General features: G+C 34.5%; 1 protein-coding gene across 3 annotated transcripts in view; it reads right to left on the bottom strand.

Moving 5' to 3' along the window:
• Positions 1-348: 348 nt before the first annotated feature.
• ZNF654 (zinc finger protein 654) overlaps positions 349-19,995 on the bottom strand; it is a 90,260-nt gene continuing 70,613 nt past the window's right edge. For 2 of the 3 annotated variants that reach the window (XM_065913442.1, XM_065913444.1), the window contains 4 exons: positions 17,751-17,953; positions 17,032-17,171; positions 10,121-10,262; positions 349-6,914 (listed from right to left, as the gene is read on the bottom strand). In XM_065913442.1, the coding sequence (XP_065769514.1) occupies positions 4,437-6,914; positions 10,121-10,262; positions 17,032-17,171; positions 17,751-17,953 (2,963 nt within the window). In that variant the 3' untranslated portion in view covers positions 349-4,436. The remainder of the gene's footprint in view (positions 6,915-10,120; positions 10,263-17,031; positions 17,172-17,750; positions 17,954-19,995) is intronic. The other variant, XM_065913443.1, reaches the window with a different exon arrangement.

The raw sequence follows: 19,995 nt of genomic DNA on the forward strand, positions 1-19,995 counted from the left end.
ATTTATTTAATCATCTAAGATCACATGACCACGAATCATAGATGGTGAATCCTAGATCTCAGCTCTGGAATGCTTTAATAACTTTCTCATAGCGTTTTTCAAAGCATAACATTTGTAATATTTGCAAATCACTGTAATTAACAGAATATCTATTCTTTGATTTGCAGTGCTATCATCACATCAAAGAGCTTCTCTTTCTACTTTTCTAACTTTTCCAAGTTGCAAATTATAGCAAAAAGTATAGGAGGTATACCTTTGTTAGTGAGCCAAAAGAGTAGGAGCCCTCATGACCAAGGACCTCACTTTCAGGTACAGATTACTAACTGGCTTAAACATGTTCCCACTGAGGTGCTTCTGTAGGAAGCAATTATCATAATGTGCATCTTATTTCAAAATGACTTCACAGTCTTTAAGTTCCACCAGAGGCTCTTCATCTCTGAAGAAGTACCAATGTAGATCAGTCCATCCACTGTCCTGGAGAGTTCTGACATTTGTCTTCCATGTACTAAGTTTGCAGAGGCTACTATTTCATACTGAAACTACTTACCTGAAATAACTTTAGTAAACAGTGTTCTATCAACTTGTAATTCCTGCATATGGAATTAGTTTAAACAATGTCTAAAAATATCTATTTTATATAAACTTTTAGGGTTTTCTGTTTTCCATGTATTATCACTCAATAATATGAATATAGTTAATATTAACTGAAATACCTCATTCTCTTATGAAGCATAATATAAATTTCTTATTTAACATTTACCTTAAGCCTAATTCCTTTTGAAGTAATGTGCTACATAAAACTGAACACTTCATTACCAACAAGGACAATGTTTTATTGAACAAATCTATGTACAATACAAAAAATTTCTTGAAATGAGACACTATTGTTGATTTATTGCAGTTCAATGGCTCAGTTTTAATTTGTACTCATATAAAATGCAAAGTAAAATAATTTAATGTTCAACAAGGAAGCACAAATTTCCTTTCTTGCTGAATCTGTAATACCTTTCACATATTAACAATTCCAAAATGCATATGCAGCATTTAGTCATTCTGAAAAGGTGTTTTACAGTACCAAATAAATTAAAAAATAAACACTACCATTCTTTTTAGGTTTTTCACCCATACTACAGTTTGAACCAAATATGAAAGGAGTACGGCTGTACTTTCAAGTGTGATTTGAAAAGAATCACAAGTTTGATGTTATAAGTTATCTTTCCATTATATAATTGGTGGTTTAAAAGAAAATAAAAAATATGGCTAAAGCCCAAAGTACCAGTGTCCTTGTCCACAAAGGGTCTCCTCTTCTATCTTCTCCATAATATCTGAGCAGCAAAGTTTCAGATTTGCTATTCTTTTGACCTTACTGAAACATAGCAGAAAGCTAGTATTTAATATTTCAATGGAAATTTTTATTTGACAATGAAGGATTGAAACCTGGTCCATGTAAGATAAACACATCCTTAAAATAGAAGGAGTAGAGAAGAAAAAGATTTTGAGGAATAAGAAGAAAGCTTCCTTGTCTTCTGAATCTCACATTAGATACTGTTGGAAGTTTACGCACCTCGTAAAAGCAAAATGATGTAAGTTTTATAAGGCATACATAAGAAAATGCACATATTCTTTCAATAGCAATCATTTGATAAGTAAAGAGGTTAGAATTAGAACAATGTGGTCCAACAGAATTTTATATAACAATCCCTTGATGTATAAACCAATCTGAGCTCAGTCTTTCAGAAAGTTTTCCCTTAGCAAAACAAAAGTAGAAATAAAACCTCAAATTAAAGACAAAAAAATAACATGTGGAATATGTTTAAAACATTTTGGTATGAACTACAGAATGAATGAAAACAATTTGCAGACATGGATTTATGTCAATAGTTACAACTTATAAAAAAATAAAAAGTTAAAAATGTGATAAAATGTTAAGCTGTGGTTTTAAACTTCTGGAAAACATACAAAGCAGAAATATTTCAAAATAACTTCACTGCCCATATGAACTAGTTTCCAAACAGGCTTTTTTAATACATGACTGAACTGAAATAGAACTCAAGTATTATATTTTAGTATCAGGAAGCATGGAAAATGTTTTTTTCTTTATATCCTTAAAAGACATAAACATCTGATCAAGTTGTTTATCTTATGTTATTTAAATGTAAAATCCATAGCCTAATATAGGCTACATAACAAAACAAAAACCTGACTTGACTGAAATGGACTGCCGACTATCAATTGCATAGTAGTAAATGCCTGTGATAAATAAACTAATAAAATTGGGACATTATTTTAGATGTCTGATTTATCATGACCTGGAAATCCTAATTTAATAAAGTCTGGATCCTGTCCATGAAGAAAAGTCTCACTTCCTTAGTAGCTTCATTCAATAAACTTTAATATCCCCAAATTTATAATGTAGGGCCTGATGAGATTATATACTTTGAACAAGAATAGACCAGTTGGAATAACTGGAATATGTGGTTGACATATTTGTATGTTAATAGCTCTGTTTTTAAAGAATCTACCTTTGCAGCTTTTGTTCATTTTACCCCTGCTATAGATTAATACCCTATTAGGTAAAAGGAAGTCTTTAAGCTTCTTCTTTTAAAGACTATACAAGTGGAACACATCTGAGAGGGTATTTTTAAAAACTTTTTAAACAATTTATTGGCTATTAAGTTAAAATCTTCCTTAGGAAAATTACTGGTCATCAAAGAAAATAAATGCATCAATATATCTTACTGTGTTCTTGCTGTGCAAGTTTTTGTGTAAATATTTCCTTTTATATATAAAAATTACTATTCAGGCCAAATTTATCAGAAATAAATAAGAAAGCATGAGTAATATGGCTTATTTTAGAATAAACTCTCCTAATTGAATAAAACCAATGAATTCTTGACCTGATTCTTGGCTGCATGTTTTTTTTTTTTTTTTACAGCCAGTTATTTTCATAGGACTGTACTTAGATAATTCACATTAATGTCTAAAGGACCTTACTATGAATCATCAAGCAATGTCCTGACACTACTCTATATACAAATAGAAATATCCCAGTGTGCTTATACCATTATTCACATTGAAAAATTTGCAATTCAGTGTTTTCTTTCAACTAAGACATCTAAGACAGCCTTTAATGGTCTTACATTCCTCCCATCTCTCCCCAGAGTTACTGATAGTATGTTTTCTATCGAGGCTGCTGCTTTACAGCTCGTTGGTATTATAAAAATGGAAAGTGGGAGGTTCTGTCAAGAGCTCATTAGCAAAGAGCACTACTGTTTTGTCTCCTGTTAATTTTCAATGCTGGCATGCCATTCACTGAACTCTGACCTAATCAATCCCCGGGAAACAAGTTGCAATCTTTTATGGCTAGGATGGTGATAAGTCAAGTTTGATTCTATCAGTTTCTAAATAATAATAAACCAAATAGAAATGGTTCCTTGAAGCATGTTTGACCCAAAAGGAGGACAAAATCTGATTACGCATGACAAGAATCCTATTTGTAGAATACTGTAAATTGTTTATTGTAAACCACTCCTTCTTATATATATATATATATGTACATATATATGTACATATATATATATATATAATGGGTTAGTCTTTCCCTTTCTGTAAGGCCATAGCTGGTTATCCTTTTTGACTAGTTGCCTGAACATGTTTCTCACATAAGCGAAACTGAACATGCTGCTATTGATCATCATCAACTTCTTTAAAAAAAAAAAAAATGTGGTTTTTCTGGATAACTGGTACTTTGGGAGTTTTGTAATAACCCTTTTGGAGTCTAAACCAGCACATCTCCTCTGTGGGTTCATTCTAGAAAATGTGCTTTGTCTTTATCTTTAGTAATCCAAGATCGCTCTAAAATTAAGGCCATCAGGGAAATAGCAAACTGATGATGCATTTTCTTGTAGTGCTTTTTGCACACTACTGCTTGATCGACAGATCTTTCTGAAACATTTTTATCAGGCACCTGTAAAACAGAACACGTCTGTTAATTCATATTTTATAGATGTGCATCTAGTATTCTAAGTTAGATTTCCTGTTTATTTATACCCTTACTCATTCAAAGAATATTAATATTAGTAGAAAAGCATGTTCTTCTTTAGCTCAGTTTGTTTTTCAATTATTTTGTTTTTATTATTTTTTTTTTTTAATTTTTGTTTTTGTAATAGAGGCTCAGCTTCACTTGATTTATATTCTGGCATGCAGATGAAAAACACTTTCATCATAATTAGTTTGTCTTCAGATTTCTTACTACATAAAAACATGGGATGAAGAAAAGCCTCAGGTAGTTAAAATGTATGATCCAAAAGTATGAAAAAATTGTGTTTAAGTTCTGGCTTCCACAAGTTCATAGGCCTATGCCTATGCAAATTACTTGTGAATGTCAGTTGCCTGATCTATAAAACAGGAACAGAACCTTATGGTGGTTGTATGGATTACAGGAAATAATGTACGGAGTAGTGCTTTATTATCTGTGTTATACAAATGTCAATTTTTTTAACCTTATGACGATTTATGGCATTTTCTACTTCTACAGATATACCTACTGAGAAGACAGCAGACTTACTTTCATCATCTGAATCAAATCCAAAGAGGGTCTGACATTTCTTTTGTGCAAGGTGAGCCTCAAGTGCTTCTGCATTACAGTAGGTGGTCAGGCATTTGCCACATCTTAATCTTTTCACTGATTTTTTACAAACGTTATCTTGATCAGAACAGGCATCTACCCTATCAGTCAGAAATTTTCTGCGTTTTGGCATACTAAGGTACCGTTCATCAAGGTAACTGGGAGGCAATGGTCTGACATATGGCTTTGTTAAAATTAAGCCATATGAAGTATGTTCGCTCGTCGGATTTGGTTTGGAAGGTGCCTGAGATACTGGCAGGGTACTGTGTTCTTGTGGTACAACACTGGGTAAAATGGAACCGTTTTCTGTCCTGATTCTATTTGTATCAATTTTGAAAGCAGGATCTGATGAAACTAAAGGTGTTTGCTCTATTCCACTGTGTCCATTGACTAAATCATTAATACTACAATTATTTTCAGAATTTGGCTCTATGTCAGGCATCTTTTGGTCTGTCAAGCTTGTATCAGAAACAGTGTCATCAGAATGTTCATTTCCATTCTGAATTAAACAGTCTGTTTTCTTTTCCATACTTTCTATACATGTCTTTGGTTCTGTAATATCTTTCCTTGATTTGCTAGTAGAAACTGGCAGACTAATAGTCTGTCTTTCATTACCAGATAAGTCTTTTTCCTGATGATTAGATTTTGGGTCTGTAAGAACATCCCAAAGAATTGTTTCACTGGGTTGTGCAGATGATTCTGGTGTTTTACTTAAATAGTGCTGAGCTTCATGTTCATATAGCAGAGGAAGATCTTCAAAAAGCTCATGGCATTCTGGAAAACTACACTGAGCTTGAAATATCCTGTGACTTTTTGTGTGCTGAGCAAGTTGGAATGGCAGCTTAAATGATTCATTGCAATTAAAATGCAAACAAAAATACACATTTGGATAGCTGTGTCTATTAAGGTGATCTATAAAATGTTGAGAATCTTCAAATTGCCTTTGACAAAATTTGCATTTTCCTTTGCTCCACTTCATTACTGTTTGCCGCACATTTAAATCAGTTGGATGTACAGTCCTTGCATGCTTATTCAGAAATCCAATTCTTTTAAATATCCTGACACAGCCAAGAGCAGGGCACTTAAAATTTCCTTCTTGATCTGTTGCATATATGTCTTTTGGATGGCACACGGCTCCATTGATTTTATGAAGTACTGAACTTTCTTGATTCAGGTCATAGTCATCTTCTTCATAATCACCTTCCTCATCTTCTTCCTCCTCATAGTCATCCACACAGATAGGTAAGGGCTCTGAGACATTATTTAAAGAAGCATCAGGGCTGCCATTTTCAGTAATGTTTTCACTAACATCTTCTGATACGTTTACAGGAATTTCAGTGAACTCACCCACATGTGCAGGGATGACGTCTTTTTTTCCGTCACTGGAACCAGTAATAGTCTCTACTTCCAAATCCTTATTATCAGAATTCCCATTTTCAAATGAAATGAAAGTATCAGAACAATTCATTTCTTCCAAAGCAGGACTTTCTTGATCCTCTTGCTGAGCTGCAGCAATTTGCTGTCTCTGTATTTTCTTAACGTGATTCTTTAAATGCTTCTGCATAAGTCCTTTGTTTCTAAATTTCCTGCCACATATCACACATGAAAAACTGCCCTTTTTCTGATGAGCCTGGGCATGCCTTACAATGTGACCACCTAAAAATTCCTTGTTACATAACATACACCGATGCCTTGGGACATTGTGGTCTACTCTGGAAGCATTAAGAGCTGTAAGGTTTTTCTTTGCATTAACAGAGCCTTTTGGTTGCACTCCAGATCTATCATCAGGATCAAGCTCTCCAGGGCTTTGATCTGTAGGAGAGTCAAGCCCTTCCTCTAAACCGTGCTGATCCAATGCCTTTTTTACATTACCTGTAGAATTTTCCAGTGCACTTTCATTTAGAAATCTAACTGCTGATTTATCACTCAGTAATGCTACACAGTTTTTCTTAATCATTATGAAGTTCCAGAATTCAGGATCAAAAAACAATCCCTTTTTCAAAATTGGAAGTAATTCAAAACGAACGCGATTCTGAACACTGCTTGAGCCTTCATTGTATTCCTCATCTGGGCGTTTGTAAAGCTCTTCGACAGTACGATAAGCTTCCAAGGAGCGCTCAAGAAAGAATATTGAGAGTGCGCAAATCCTGAGAATCTCCAAATCATTTGGTAGAAAATGTGCAATTGTTTTATAAATTAGACATTTAGTTTTGGGATCATCATGAAGATCTAGTTGTAGAGCACAACCACATATTTCAACACAAATTTGTAAGCCTTCTTCTTCAACCTGTAAAAGAAAAATATTACCACTGAATACCTTCTAAAAAATCATTAACACTTACTAGTTTATCTTTTTCAAATACAACTCTGAAACGAAAGCTGAATAAACATAGTATTCTAAACATGCAGTTTTCTTCAATGGGTAGCCTTGTTTACTCTTTTTTAATATGTAAATAAATTTCTTTTTTTTACTTGAGAATAATCTGGAAAAGATTGCATTTTAGCTTCAATTTATTTAATTTTCAAGTTTACAAGCCTTACTAACCATAATAGAAAATGTTGTAACCTTATGGTGATTAAAATATAAATGCTTCATAAACTTATGGTGATTAAAGTTTATTACAAATCTAGATTTTTTTTAAAAAAGGATGGCTTATGGAAACTCTTTCATAAAGCTGCACTAAATAATATTACTTATTTTACTTATTAAGTAATATTATTTATCAAAATAAGCAGAGAAATGTAACCCATATGAAGAAGGCAATTACAAACTTTCCAAATAAGGTATCAGAATAATGAACGTACTGAAAGTTATCTGAAAAGTGTTCAAGCTTTGAAACTTTTACTGATGACTCAAATATAACTGCATCAAGCTTTTAGTTGGGAATTGGTTGACTATCCACCTGAATTCAAGTTGTAAATAATGCCTCTAGTGATTTGGAATGATTTGCTCGTTTGAAGAGAAAGAGATAAAATAATATGTTTTTAACAGTTATGTGTGTGTATCATATTGCCTGCATATGGTAAATTATGGATGACAGGGAGGAATACTGCTTTGCCAGCCTTATGTCCTTTGAGTTCCTTATGTGCTATGTAACCCTTACAGTTCCACAAGCAGACCTTAACTTTGCGTATCACTTTACCTAGCTGGTAAATTCCTATCTCCTACTCATTCTTTGAGAATCCTAAATCACAAGGACAGTATCTCATGTGGTTAGCATCTTCTGTGGTTATCATAGGACTTGGCATATAAAGACCTTTGAATAAGTGTTTGCAGAATGAATGAGATCAGATATATTATACCAATTTTAGTCTTCTGTAAATCTACCATTTACAACTTGGAATCCTTCTCTGAATTTGAATTTCTTATTTCTTATTGTTACTTATAATTTCTAATGGTCAGTTACAAAATCTGCATAAATTTTCCGATACAGCAAATTCAAATCCACTGCTTCAAGACAATTCATTCTCTTTCTCCAAAGTTCTATCTACATCCTCTACCTTTCTTCATGAATTATAATGTACTTAGTTGCTGAGGTTTAAAAAAATTTCAGGATCATCAGAAAAGGGAACAGGCTAAGGCTACTTTCTAACCTGAAAGCCCTTAACCATTCCACTACATTTAGGAATTGTTTCAGCTTTTAGTGTAATATTCAGTCCCTTTTGTATCTGTAGCAACCCGAACCCCACAGCAACTAAACTCTTTGATTAGTTTCCTCATCCACACTCTCCTGTTAATGCCACTGGACAGTTACGAGAACCAAATAATAAAATGAAGAAGTCCTCTACAAATATCAGTATTACCCTATTCTATCCTTTAACACCCGGTTGAAAGCACCCTCCTCTGTGAAGCCTTTTCAGACGCACTATCTGTAATGTCTCCTTCTGAACTCACAATGTTACCTGTGCCTCCTGTCACAGCACTGAGGCATATGAATGATATACTCCATCAGATGAAATGGGTTTAGTAGAGTGTATAAGAAACTAAGCATATTTAAAATACTTATTTCATCTCTGAATTTTTCTGATCATGTATTCTTAAGTTGACCATGCATGTGAGATTGAGAAAGTTCTAAGATAATTGGCTGAACTTCACCTATATTTTAAACTTTCTGTAAGAGTCTCTCAATTTTTGGTGAAAAGTGAAAGTGTCACTCAGTCATGTCCTATTCTTTGCAACCCCAAGGACTGTAGCCCTCCAGGCTCCTTTGTCCATTGGATTTTCTTGCAAGAATACTGGGGGTTGCCATTCCCTTCTCCAGGGAACTTCCTGATCCAGGGATTGAACCCAGGTCTTCTGCACTGCAGGCAGATTCTTTACCATCTGAGATGAGAATCATTTGTTTAAAACATATAGAGAGAAATGTTTATTTTTAAAAAAGTTTTACAGGTGATTCTGATACACTTCAAATATTAAGTGCAAAATTTGTACTCTACAGCATAGATTTTTTTCCCCCATTTTTTGGTGGCACGAGAGGTTAACTTTGATGATGCATTTAAATGACATTTCACTATTTAATAATGAAGCTATTAATGTAGTTAGCTAAAAAGAACCTAAAAAAGTTCTCTGATACAATGCTTTATATCATGGGAACATGATACCAAACTTCCTATCAGGGGAATATGATCACTACATGGTCATACATCTAATGAGTGATGCAATAATAAATATGACAAATGCATAAATGTATAAAAAATTAAAATATACTATTTAATGGATGCCTCCTTATGTATTTAAAAGTAACCCACATAAAGATTTAGTTAAATGGAGCTATCTAAAATGTAAGGTAGTTTTATCTTTCCTATTTTTGTATTCAAAGTTCTGTTAATATTTGAGGAGAAAAAGTAAAAAGATCTGTAGGATCTACTTTCATGTCTATATAAGAATCTTATGTAGAATTCTACACACTTGCCAGTAGCCCATGAAAAACTTGCTTCAGAACTATTTTTAAAAACAGGTAATGGATTTTTACTCTTATTTTAAATAAACACTTTAAAAATTTGTCCTTAGGTTTCAAAAATGCCTCAGAATTCATTGTTCCTTTTCATCTAAACATCAAACTTAAAACTATCAACTGTATTTCTCTATGACAGTGAATTAGGTATTACCTAAAGTTACACAAAGATCATTTGCAAATTAGTTAAGATTATATAAACAGGATTTAGAATAATGTTAAAAGTGACAGGCTTATTTTAAGAAAAGAGATAACAGTTTCTTGGAGAAGCAAGCTGTTCCCACATTAAACTTTATGTAACACTAAATTGGCTTTTTAATCTCTTTTTTTTTTTCAGTTATTTTAATTTATGTATAAGCTTTGTGTCTTGGGAGTTTAAGGTTAGGGGGAGGGGAGTATTTAATATATGGAGAAAGTGGCCTTAAAATCTTTCTTTACTTCAATTACATGATCAAATAAATTGTATAAGAGATGCAAGTTTCAGTGAACTGTCATTTAAATTTAACTTAAAATGAAGGGATAAATATATACGATTTACCTCATCTTTAATGATTTTCATGAAAGGAAATATGACTCTCACATTAGTTGCTGTTCTTAAGAGCTGGTAGCACTGATCTACAAAAACTTGTTTTGAAGGATTAGACTTTAGCTGAAGTTTACTCCATATGAAAATCAACTCCCTGTAAATGAGAAAAAAGAGAAATATCAAAAATACAGTTTATTCAAATACAGATATTAGCTGTCTCTCCTTGATTCTATAGTGCCCTGGCTGGGATGTATACAAAGTGGGTGTAAGTGGATATTAAGTTAACTCCAAGCTACTTCCGAAGCTACCTGTTTGGGAGTAACAGAAGCTGGGGGAAAAGGAGAGATCAGAAATTATGACTTGCAGTGGTACAGAATGTATCCCAATCATATGCCAACAAACCTAAGGCATCTCTAGTACTTGATCAAAACACATTCTAATTTCAATGTACCAATATTAATGAGATTACTTAAAAAAAATAACTTTGACCTTTAAATTAATATCCACCTGCAAATTTAGAAATCAATGTTGTACTTTCTGCAAGGAAGAAATGGTTCATACTCTTCAATCTATGAAGATACCAAAAGTACTACACATTAGAAGTGTCACTTCTGAGTCTGGAATTTTATGTTTTACACCATCTACTCTCCATTACAGTGTAGTGCTTTTAAAGGAACAAGCTATGGACCATTTAAAATATTTCACAGGTAGATTCTCTTCTAAAATATGGAGGGCAGAGGAATCTAGTGTGCTGCAGTCCATGGGGTCACAAAGAGTTGTACATGACTAAGTGACTGGACGACAACAACGGAAGCGAGTGATGGGTTTTGAGGCAAAGGAAACTGTAAGGTATCATTGTAATGTTTGGGTATTACATTTCAGCAAATTAGAATTCCTTGAAAAGTGTCATAAAAGTTACATAAAGCATCATAGTCTAAAAAGTATTAAAATAACTGGTGAAAATATATATTTTTTAAAAGCGATATACTGATTATGTACTTTGAGCGAAGCACATAAAGCTATTACATCTAAGGACAGTTTGACTACTATCATGAAGGTGCACATACTCTATTTAGAGAGACAACCCAGAAAACACAAAACAAAGAAAGGGCAAGCGACGCAGAGAGTGAAACCAGTTTCCCTCCATCTCACACTAGCTGGGGAGGTGTTCCTGTTTCAGTCCACAGCTCACTTTTGTTTGCACACAGAATTCCTTTGGGAAGCTCATGAGGTTTCATACCATGCTCCCAAATCTCTAGCTCTGACTTATTCTCCAGTTTGAATAACTGGTTATTTCAGTTTAGATTGGTTTCTATCACTTTAATCCATTTCAGTTCAGTTCAGTTGCTCAGTCATGTTCAACTCTTTGCGACCCCATGGACTGCAGCACGCCAGGCCTCCCTGTCCCTCACCATCTCCCGAAATTTGCCCAAGTTCATATCCATTCAATCAGTGATGCCACTAACCATCTCATCCTCTGTTGCCCAAAGACACTAAATATTCCTCTAATCTGTTCGGTTCTAACCTGTTTGTTTTTCATAGTCTCTGTATTTTTATTATACTTTTGCCCACAATGTTATCATTCTCAATGTTACCACCTTAGACCCTTTAATTTTCCATGTACTTCTGTAGGGGTTGCTAAACTAATCTGCTACCAGTCTCCTAGATTATTTCATTTAGTACTTGTTCAGTATGCTTTATGGTGTTAAAAGCAACAGAAACATGGGTTTTGGAGTCAGAAGGATCAGGATCTGAATCCTGGGCATTCTTCTAGGTTGGTTTCCTCAGTGTCAGTTAATGTGCTTTATTTATTCTCTTTTTTCGCTTGTTGATTGCTCTACTTGGAAAATAATTATTTCTAAGATGAACTTATCTGCCAAAGTCCCTATCAGGTACCTTCTTCATGAAAACTTTCATGAATACCCCAAACTAAAGTGATAATTACGTCAGAACAGATCTTATCTCTTATTGATTTCATGCCTTTCATAAACTTGCTTGTTTTATAAGGCCTGTTTCCTCACGTATTAATACACTGTAAATCTTCTCAATGACACACCATCTAGTGGAACTAATGGACAAGAACAGGGATTGAGAATAAATGCGACCTACTCAGGAGGCCCACGTCTCAATCAGGCATTGTGTACCAACTGGGATGGTGCTACCCAGTTCACAGTGAACCAGCATTCTCTAAGAATAGCCCTAATACACACGGCGGGAACCTCAGTGGCCATGCCTTCTATATGACCCTCGTCACTGTCCCTAAAATATTAATCTAAGGATGGGAAACTGACCTCAGTTCAGTTAGAACCCCTGGAATGGTCTCAACTCTAAACTATGAAGCCTGGGGAGTGTTGGCATTCTTCTGGTCTACAAGAAGAAAGACTGAAGCCAACTGGCAGATCAGAGATACTTTTAAAAAACCCCAGCAATCTCAACGTTCTTGTTAGCAGTTATTTCTGAGGACTACCCATATCTTTGCCCTTTATGTGTCTTGTGTAATATCCCAAGATCCATTCAGTAAGCGCTACTTTTTTCCTGAACCAGTTAGACACAGAATGACATCACTTGCAAACTGACTAGAATAAATTCCAACTCCATTTTGTTATTATTAATAGCTGTGTGGCTTTTACCTCTTTTATCCAGAATTTTCTTACACATAAAAAGCATTAAGAAAGATAAGTGAAAACGCCTAGGTAAAATGTCTAGTATATACTGATTTTTAATAAATCGCTTACTGATAGTCTTCTTTGTGAAGACCAGAGGGAAAGTTTAATGAAGCTTCTGTTTTCTTTTCCCAAAAAGGGTCCTTACAAAAAACATAGCACTGGGACTTCCCTGATAGTCCAGTGGTGTAACAATCTGCCTTCCAATGCAGGAGATGCAGGTTTGATCCCTGGTTGGGAACTAAGATCCCACATGCCTCAGGGCAACTAAACCCACTCACCGCAACAAGAGAACCTGCATGCTGCAGGCTAGAGAGCCCGCACCCTTAAGAGCCCGCACACCACAGGTAGAAAAGCCTGCATGCCACAATGAAGAGTCCACATACCTCAATGTAGACCCAAGTGCAACAAATAAAAAACAAACAAAAAGCCTCACAGCACTGACTTGGTGTACAAACACATCTCCCAGGTAGCTTACTGCTAATATAACCATCAAGTTATCTAATTGCAGAGAGACTATAAAATGATTTATAGCCACCCTTACCACATAGATTTTTTTCATACTATACCCATTTTATAGTAAGTAATATTTAATAGCAGAGGCTGCTTAGGTTTGAATCTTGGCTTCATTTAGCAATCCCCCCATGAGATTGCTGGAGTAAATGAGATAATAAATACATAAAGCAGACTAATGAAAGCACTCAGCCTTAATATAAGCAGCTGTTACTATTATATTATTATTGATGGTGAGAGAACTAGATTAGTAGCTTGTTTCATTGGTTTGAGACAGAGTAAAACTGGACTGTACATCAAGTTTCATCCTCAGAAAGGGGAGATGAAGAACAAGCTGAAGACCAAGATGAAAGAGACAACACAGACCTTGTAAGCTGGAAGAATCCCATGAAAACCAACTTTTAGAAGAAAGAAGACCCTAGCACTCAGAAATACAAAGTATAGAGGTAAAAGAAATAAGAGCTCAGGCAATCAGAACTCAGCCTACTCAGAAGGAAGGACAAAGAAGCAGGCTAAGGAGCCCTTTTTTGTTAGGCAGCTGAGAGGCACACACCCACCTTCTATTTTTAGAAGGTGACTGTGGCCAGGAGCAGGAAAGATAGGCTCTGTTCTATTTTTAAAGTTCCTCTCTAAAGAGTAGAAATCCTAGCTAAGAGAAGAAGAAAATAAAATGTTTTCCCGGTCATTTTTTGGTTTGTTTATAGGTGATTCCAGTTTACTTATGAGTATGTCAAAATGAAAGACTAGTCTTACATAGTTTAATAAAGCCAAGGGTAGAGAGCATTCTTATCACCATAGAAAAGATATATTAAACAGTAATGACTATACATTGTTTCAAAATAATTATCTATCAGAAATGATAATACTTTCAAAACTACTTAAAAGTGTATGTCTTAACCACTGTCTCCTGATCCTCTTCTCTATTTGCAACTCCAATTTACATAGTACACTTTTGAATAAAAATTTGTATAATCTAACTTAAGAGTATAGTCCCACAGAAGATAAATCCACTAGTTTCTAGACCTAACTCTATTAATTAGCTTTTGACTCATCTCTGAATCTAAATATTTTAATCTATAACATCTATATTAAATAAGTTTATCTTTACACCTCCTTCAAACTATTAAGTATCTAAGAACTTAAAATTTGAAAACATTCATTTAAAAATATTTATAGCCCACACCATTTCATATTATTTTGTTAGGTAAATAAGACCTAGTTTTCTCTGGAGAATTGGTGACATGTCAGAGTGGTAGCATTGTGTCTGTGTGTACTGAGGTAGGGGAGGCAAAAAGTTATTAGGATTTCTTTCTAATTATTCTTAATTTTATCTAATAGTAAAATACTCTCAAATTAAATTAAATACTCTTAAATTAAAATATCTCAAACCACATTCTGAATTACATGATTACTTGGATCATGTAATTGTACGCTTCCTATGTTCTAACAACTTTTTAATGGTTTTTTAAATGCTCAGAAACACTAACAGTCACATAATACCATTTATATTAGCACCCCCCCACCCCCTAAATGAACTACTTAGCTATAAATCTAGCACAATATGTATGAGATCTACATGAGGAAAACTACAAAACTCTGATGAGTCAAATCAAAGGAGTAAATAAATGAAGAGATAGTCCATGTTCATGGACAAGAAGACTCAATATTATCAAGTTATTAGTTCTTCTCAGCTTAATCTACAGATTCAACCCCAATCTAAATCCTGGCAGGTTATTTTATGGATATGGACAAACAGATTCTAAAGTTGTTATGGACAAACAAGAGACCCAGAATAGTGAATACAATACTGAAAAAGAACAAACTTGAAGGACTGATACTATCTAACCTCAGGACTTAATATAAACTAACATAATGAAGACAGTGTTGTACTGGTTTAAGAATAGACATATAGATCAATGGGAGAGAACAGAGAGCCTAGAAATAGATGTACATAAATACAGACAATTGTTCTTTGACAAAGGAGCAAAGGCAATGCAATGGAGCAAATATCTTTTCAAGAAATGGTGCTCAAACAACTAGACATTCACATTTAAAAAAAGATGAATCTAACAGATCTTGTGTGTTATGTGGCTTCAGTCATATCTGACTCTATGCAACCCTATGGACTGTAGCCTGCTAGGCTCCTCTGTCCATGGGATTCTCCAGGCACAGACCTTAACACCCTTCACAAAAATTAACTAAAACTGGATCATGGTCTAAACAGAAAACACAGAAGATCTTGTGTATGGTGATGCCTTTTTAGATATAACACCAAAGACATGATCCATGAAAGAAATAACTGACGCGCTGGACTTCATTAAGATTGAAAACTTCTCTGTGAAAGACAGTATCAAGTCACAGACTGGAAGAAAATATCTGTAAAAGACTCATCCAATGGACGACTGTTATCAACAATATACAAAGAACTCTTAAAACTGGACAATAAGAAATCAAATAACCCAATTAAAAAACAGACTACACACCTTAACAGATACCTCACCAAAGAAGGTATACAGATGGCAAATAAACATGTGAAAGTATGCTCCACATCATATGTCATCAGGGAAATGCAAACTACAACTAAATTAAAACAACAATGAGATACCACTACACACTATTATAATGGCTAAAATCTGGGACACTGAAAATAACAAATGCTGGTGAGGATGTAGAACAACAGGAACTCTCATCCATTATTGGTGGAAATGAAAAACAGTACAGACACTTTGGAAGCCAGTTGGGCAATTCCTTACAAAACTAAATATACTCTTACCGTAAGTTCTAGCAATCATGCTCCCTGGTATTTACCTAAAGGAATTGAAAACTAATGTCCATACAAAAACCTGCACACAGAAGTTTATAGTAGCTTATTCATGATTGCCAAATCTTGGAGGCAACCAAGATGTTCTTTAGTAGATAACAGATAAATAAACTGTGGTACATCCAGACAATGGAATATTATTCAGCACTAAAAAGAAATGAGCTATCAAGCTATGAAAAGACATGGAGGAAACTAAAATGCCTATTACTAACTGAAAGAAGCCAATCTGAAAATGCTGTATACTGTATGATTCCAACTATATGATATTCTGGAAAAAGCAAAACTATGAAGATAAGGGGCAGGGGTGGGAGGGAAGAGATGAATAGGTCGAGCAAAGAGGATTTTTAGGGCAGCAAAAATACTCTGTGTGATATCATAATGATATATATCATTATGTTTGTCCAAATCCGTAAAATAATTAACAGCAAGAGTGAACCCTAAACATAAACTGGACTTTGGGTGATTAATACATGTCAATATAAGTTCATCTTTGGTTAAAAAAAAAAAATGTACCATTGTGGTGAGTGTCTTGATAATTGGGAAGGATATGCATTTGTGGAGACAAGGAGTATGTGGAAAATGTCTGTACTTCCCTCTCGATTTTGTTGTAAACCTAAAACTTCTCTGAAAAATAATCTCTTAAAATATTTACAAATAGCACTCTAAACGTAGTGTAAAACATAATTATTTCATTATAACACATTTCTTAAATATTAACACTGTTTATTACTGGCACATGATCATTTTCTTTTTTAACCCTTAGGTCTTAAAACTCATTGTTTCTTGCACAATAAATGTGTATGGTGGGGGGTAAGTGGCTTGACATTTTCACATAACTTTAAAAAAAATAAGGTATAAATTCTGCTGACGAATTCTCCTTCTGCATCCCATCTCACCATTTCTTTGTCTGCATTATGAACACTTACCAGATACAGTACATATCCCCATTCTGGAGCTGTGAAATAAGAAAGGATTCACAGAGTTGCAAGGCTAACATAGTCTTGCCTTCTTTTTCAGTGTTACAGATGATATCAATTCCACTCTTACAATCAGTTTTCAGTAAATGCTATAAGATGAAAAGAAAACTCAGTTCATATCATTAAAAATATCTAGAAAGATAGCTGTAATAAATGTTTAAGCATTCAGAAGAATTTAGATTTCTACTTTTCTTCTACAAAGACAGTGAGTTATACAGAACTATATGTTTTTCCATAGCTTCACTATATAGCACCTACAGTTTATAATGACTACTTTTAACCTCAATGTCCATAGCTTGTAGGTACATAGGGTCCATATTAGGAAAACATTAATTCTTTCATCTTAAAAAAAGACCAAAGTAACAAACATTGGAATTTAATTTCTTAGTATTTTAATTAAGATACAAAATCCTGATGCTTCTCAGTTTCTATTTAACCTGTCATACCAGAAACTCGCTCAACATGAATAATGCTTATCAACAAAAATTTTAATTTCACCATTTGTTAATATGAGCTAATTCAATATGAGCTTAAAGAATGGTGTCAAAGGGAATACATCTAGATAATCTAATCTTATGGCCTTTGATAGTACTGTAAAAGGAATTTACCAAAAATGGGCTACATATTTTTTGGTAAGTTTAATAGGCAAACATAATCTCAAATAATACCTCCCGGAATAGGTGATCTTCTACAGGTGACATAAACAAACAGGTGAAGAGTGCTTGATGGAAGTACAAGTCTTTACTGATTTCTGGGTGATTTATACAACATTTAATAAGAGCCATTGCTTCAGGTATGCGTTCACAAGCAATTAGGTATCTGGCACGTAGTTCAAAGAATAGTGGATTTTCAGAACTTAAATATTTGTTCACTATATTAAAAAGAAAACAGACTCTTATTACTCTCAAGAAAAGACTGTCTCAAACATTTTTCTTTGACACTTCAGCACTGACACGTAGTATCTAATTAAATCAACTATTTAATTAAATAGCATTTTCCTTATTAGGTGTTTGTGAAAAGAAAATATCAGTTAAATGATTGGAAAAATGGCAATAAAAAAAGACAACAAAACTGTGCCCAAGAACTATTTGCTGATTCTTTCTCAATCTAAAGAAAGAAGCAAAATTAAAAAAATAATAATAATAACACCATGAAATACTCTTTTTTTTTGTTCTCTAATGTTAAAATATGTTTCAAATGACACAGGATCTGGCATTTCTTTCTAGTCTAAGATTATGTACTTTGTCTTCTTACCATATTTTCATTACTGTAAGATTAGAAGGTTAAATGCTAATCTGTCATTAAAACCATATTACTTCAGATTAATTATAGAGAAATATAATCTGAATTAATGAAAAGTTTGGTCATAAAATACATTTTATTACTTTCTAACAAAAAAGTAATCTAAATGTAATGTCAAATAGGACTGCTTATTAATATATGTCCATTAATATATGCCCAAGGATAATTACTAAACTTAATACTTGTTTTCACACAATTTTAAAATATATAAACACCTTTATCTACATAAGTTTATTCAGACCTAACAACAACGTCATGACAGATATACTTGTTTTACAGATCACAAAATTGAGTCTCAGAGAGGTCAAATGACTTGCCCAAGGACAAAGAATTAATTAAATAAGTGGCAGAGCAGGAAATGGAACCCATATTTCATGATTTCAAATCCAAAAATGTTTTAGTTAATTATATATATTTAATCAATAGCTTCTGAAATGCCTATGAATGATGTTTTATTTGGGCTTCAGCATTTGCCTTGCAACTCTGTTTATAATATATGAGCAGCAGATACTCATTTGTATAGTTAATGCAAAAATAAACTTCAGACTGCTCTTTACCCTAATGATCACAAGAGCTGAGTCATCCACACTAATGAGCTTCTAGAGCAGCTTTTCCCACAATGCAGTGTGCTAGGCTAAGCATGAGAGGTGTGCATGAAGGGCTACGCATGGCATGGTGTGCGCTGTGCTGTGCTGTGTTCAGCCGCTCGGTCGCCTCCGACTCTTTGCAACCCCATGGATTACAGCCCACCAGGCTCCTCTGTCCACGGGAACTCTCCAGGCAAGAACACTGGAGTGGGTTGCCATGCCCTCCTCAGGGGATCTTCCCAACCCCGGGACTGAACCATTGCAGGCAGATTCTTTACCATCTGAGTCACCAGGCAAGCCTATGAACTGTGTATACAAAGGCTGTCAGCCTCACATCAACCAACAACAGGTTTGTTCCAGCTTCTACTTAGAGAAACCTAAAAGTTATCCGAAAAATCCAAATTCCTCTCCTGTTCTCACTCCGAATGAATCTGTCTTTGCCTAGCTCCTGTCCCCTCTGGCCACATTCCCCAGCTTCCTCAGATTCATTCAAGGTTGTTACCCCCGTCTTCCCTGTATGTGATGGTTCATAGTTCCCTCAATAATCCAACTCTTCCTCCTCGGATGTAACTACTGCCTCTGTCTTCAGTTTGTTTGTTTTTTTTCAGTTCCTTTCTGAGAACTTCACATCAAGTGCTAATTCTCCTTTCTGTCCTTTATATTTATACAACGATACCACTGCCACATGTACCTTAGCTCTTTCCTTCTAGTCTTCTCCTGTTTCCCATCTCATTCCACCACTCTGCATTATCTCTCCTGGTCTTATCTCTTTTTTCATCTTCTCTCACATCTCTTCTTGTCCCCTGCACTTGTATCTGGGGGTCAGTTTGCTCAGAATCACAGCTCCTTCCCCACTCAGTTCTTCTCACAACCCACTCCCACCCCTTTACCTGGGACAAACAGAAAGATCCTAACACACTCAGGCAATTAGTGGTGTGCAACGTTTTCTCACCAGACCAATATCTGGATGTTTCCAGCTGAGAGGTCGGTCTTTTCAACCTTTGGCCATGTTATAACTGCACTC

The sequence above is a fragment of the Muntiacus reevesi genome, chromosome 21, assembly GCF_963930625.1.
Source record: "Muntiacus reevesi chromosome 21, mMunRee1.1, whole genome shotgun sequence".
Lineage (NCBI taxonomy): Eukaryota > Metazoa > Chordata > Mammalia > Artiodactyla > Cervidae > Muntiacus > Muntiacus reevesi.